This window comes from Coregonus clupeaformis, unplaced genomic scaffold, assembly GCF_020615455.1.
Source record: "Coregonus clupeaformis isolate EN_2021a unplaced genomic scaffold, ASM2061545v1 scaf0667, whole genome shotgun sequence".
Taxonomy (NCBI): Eukaryota; Metazoa; Chordata; class Actinopteri; order Salmoniformes; family Salmonidae; genus Coregonus; species Coregonus clupeaformis.
In genome coordinates, this window is record NW_025534122.1 from 171,332 (window position 1) to 175,000 (window position 3,669).

The window sequence follows — 3,669 nt, forward strand, 5'->3', positions numbered from 1 at the left end:
AACACCCCAGACGTTAAGCAAACAGTGTGTTATTTGGCAAATGATCAAAACTAATGTTGTTGAAAACAAGAAAGGATCCATTTGCTATATAAATCTCTATTCAACATGTCTCAACGGACAGTGTAGGCTACTGCGTAAAGTTTCTGTAAGCTGAATCATAATTCCAGGACATTCATTTTAGGTGTCAGTAGTTCAGTTTTTTCCAAACATCCATAAAAAAGTTCTAATTTATAACTCATAACTCTGTGATACTCTGGTTTACGACTCATTATAATTATCAGCGATACTCTGGTTTTTGTCTGAGAAATAAACCCCAGACAACAGAAAAACGAATACAAAAACACAATGAACAACATCAATAATTCAACCATTTAGTAAAAGCACCATTGATGGTATAAAAGAGAACGGTTTCATTCCACAGAGCAAGTCATCCCTTGCAGTAGCTGCTATCTGTAGTCAGCCATGGCTGGATGGGTGGGTGGGTGGGTGGGGTGGGGGGGGCTGTAACAGCTGCTTAGTGTTAGAGCTACAAAATAGTAGCCTGCTCCCAGATCAGTTGTGTGCGGTCTTGTGACAATGACCATATGAGTTGGCTATACAGCACAAACAGTTCTGGGAACAGGTTAACATAATGGGGCCCAGAAGTCTTTGGGATTGATGCCAAACCATCTCTGGATGAGCAGGAGAAACAGTAAGAGTCATAATATTATTGGTTACAGCGCTTCGATTTGTTGCATTGAGAAGAAAAAGTCCCTGATTCCACCATAAAGTCCATTCAGCATTCAACATAAAACATTCAAACATACAGCATTGAATACATACGGCATTGAATACATACGGCATCGAATACATACAGCATTAAAACAAGGAGGAAGATGGGGATACGTTATCAAAGTTATCATCGTAGTCCACCATTAAGGTCGGCCCTATACAGATTCCATCTTTATTGTCACTTTCTCTGTAGTAATAGTTCATCTAACTCTGTAGTGTAGTTCATCTAACTCTGTAGTAATAGTTAATCTAACTCTGTAGTGTAGTTCATCTAACTCTGTAGTAATAGTTCATCTAACTCTGTAGTGTAGTTCATCTAACTCTGTAGTGTAGTTCATCTAACTCTGTAGTGTAGTTCATCTAACTCTGTAGTGTAGTTCATCTAACTCTGTAGTAATAGTTCATCTAACTCTGTAGTGTAGTTCATCTAACTCTGTAGTGTAGTTCATCTAACTCTGTAGTATAGTTCATCTAACTCTGTAGTATAGTTCATCTAACTCTGTAGTAATAGTTCATCTAACTCTGTAGTGTAGTTCATCTAACTCTGTAGTAATAGTTCATCTAACTCTGTAGTGTAGTTCATCTAACTCTGTAGTAATAGTTCATCTAACTCTGTAGTAATAGTTCATCTAACTCTGTAGTAATAGTTCATCTAACTCTGTAGTATAGTTCATCTAACTCTGTAGTAATAGTTCATCTAACTCTGTAGTATAGTTCATCTAACTCTGTAGTATAGTTAATCTAACTCTGTAGTATAGTTAATCTAACTCCATGTGTGTGTAAGTAGGAAGTAGCCCAAGAAGCTGTTTTCAGTTGTACTGTCGGTCCTTGATCACTAAAGTGTTCACATGCGTTTCCAGCCACTTGACAGAAGGAGAGAGAGACATTGCATCTGTTCCTTTTCTAGATTGTCAATTCTGCAAAGTCTGGTCGTGTGAACCCTTTCTGTAAAACACAAACATGAGAGACATTTTGTCAGGAGATATATCAAAGTATGTATCAAACTGTTTTTGTTGTAGGCTTTCAGTTTGACTGTTCTTTCAAGACACAAGACACAACCAGTAATTCTAATACTAAACTGGAATATTTACCCAATCAATACACCAGGGACAGTAAATATTATAGGCCTGCTACCAATCAATACACCAGGGACAGTAAATATATACCTGCTACCAATCAATATCAATCAATCAATCAATCAATTTTATTTTATATAGCCCTTCTTACATCAGCTAATATCTCGAAGTGCTGTACAGAAACCCAGCCTAAAACCCCAAACAGCTAGTAATGCAGGTGTAGAAGCACGGTGGCTAGGAAAAACTCCCTAGAAAGGCAAAACCTAGGAAGAAACCTAGAGAGGAACCAGGCTATGAGGGGTGGCCAGTCCTCTTCTGGCTGTGCCGGGTGGAGATTATAACAGAACCATGCCAAGATGTTCAAAAATGTTCATAAGTGACAAGCATGGTCAAATAATAATCAGGAATAAATCTCAGTTGGCTTTTCATAGCCGATCATTAGAGTTTAAAACAGCAGGTCTGGGACAGGTAGGGGTTCCATAACCGCAGGCAGAACAGTTTAAACTGGAATAGCAGCAAGGCCAGGCGGACTGGGGACAGCAAGGAGTCACCACGGCCGGTAGTCCCGACGTATGGTCCTAGGGCTCAGGTCTCTCAGTTGGCTTTTCATAGCCGATCATTTAGAGTTGAAAACAGCAGGTCTGGGACAGGTAGGGGGTTTCGTAGCCGCAGGCAGAACAGTTGAAACTGGAATAGCAGCAAGGCCAGGCGGACTGGGGACAGCAAGGTGTCATCATGCCCGGTAGTCCTGACGTATGGTCCTAGGGCTCAGGTTCTCAGAGAGAAAGAGAGAACGAGAGAATTAGAGAGAGCATACTTAAATTCACACAGGACACTGGATAAGACAGGAGAAGTACTCCAGGTATAACCAACTAACCCCAGCCCCCCGACACATAAACTACTGCAGCATAAATACTGGAGGCTGAGACAGGAGCGGTCCGGAGACACTGTGGCCCCATCCGAAGAAACCCCGGACAGGGCCAAACAGGAAGGATATAACCCCACCCACTCCGGCCAAAGCACAGCCCCCGCACCACTAGAGGGATATCCCCAACCACCAACTTACAATCCTGAGACAAGGCCGAGTATAGCCCACAGAGGTCTCCACCACAGCACAAACCAAGGGGGGGCGCCAACCCAGACAGGAAGATCACGTCAGTAACTCAACCCACTCAAGTGACGCACCCCTCCCAGGGACGGCATGAAAGAGCACCAGCAAGCCAGTGACTCAGCCCCTGCAACAGGGTTAGAGGCAGAGAACCCCAGTGGAGAGGGGAACCGGCCTGGCAGAGACAGCAAGGGCTGTTCGTTGCTCCAGCCTTTCCGTTCACCTTCACACTCCTGGGCCAGACTACACTCAATCATATGACCTACTGAAGAGATAAGTCTTCAGTAAAGACTTAAAGGTTGAGACCGAGTCTGCGTCTCTCACATGGGTAGGCAGACTGTTCCATAAAAATGGAGATCTATAGGAGAAAGCCCTGCCTCCCGCTGTTTGCTTAGAAATTCTAGGGACAATTAGGAGGCCTGCGTCTTGTGACCGTAGCGTACGTATTGGTATGTACGGCAGGACCAACTCGGAAAGATAGGTAGGAGCAAGCCCATGTAACGCTTTATAGGTTAACAGTAAAACCTTGAAATCAGCCCTTGCCTTAACAGGAAGCCAGTGTAGGGAAGCTAGCACTGGAGTAATATGATCAAATTTCTTGGTTCTAGTCAGGATTCTAGCAGCCGTATTTAGCACTAACTGAAGTTTATTTAGTGCTTTATCCGGGTAGCCGGAAAATAGAGCATTGCAGTAGTCCAATCTAGAAGTAACAAA

The 3,669-nt window shown here is 43.0% G+C and overlaps 1 protein-coding gene across 1 annotated transcript in view; it reads right to left on the reverse strand.

The window, feature by feature from the left end:
• Nucleotides 1-499: 499 nt before the first annotated feature.
• pkp3a (plakophilin 3a) overlaps nucleotides 500-3,669 on the reverse strand; it is a 35,193-nt gene continuing 32,023 nt past the window's right edge. Inside the window, exon 17 of the mRNA XM_041836709.2 lies at nucleotides 500-1,716. Coding sequence (XP_041692643.2) covers nucleotides 1,675-1,716 — 42 coding nt within the window. The 3' untranslated portion in view covers nucleotides 500-1,674. The remainder of the gene's footprint in view (nucleotides 1,717-3,669) is intronic.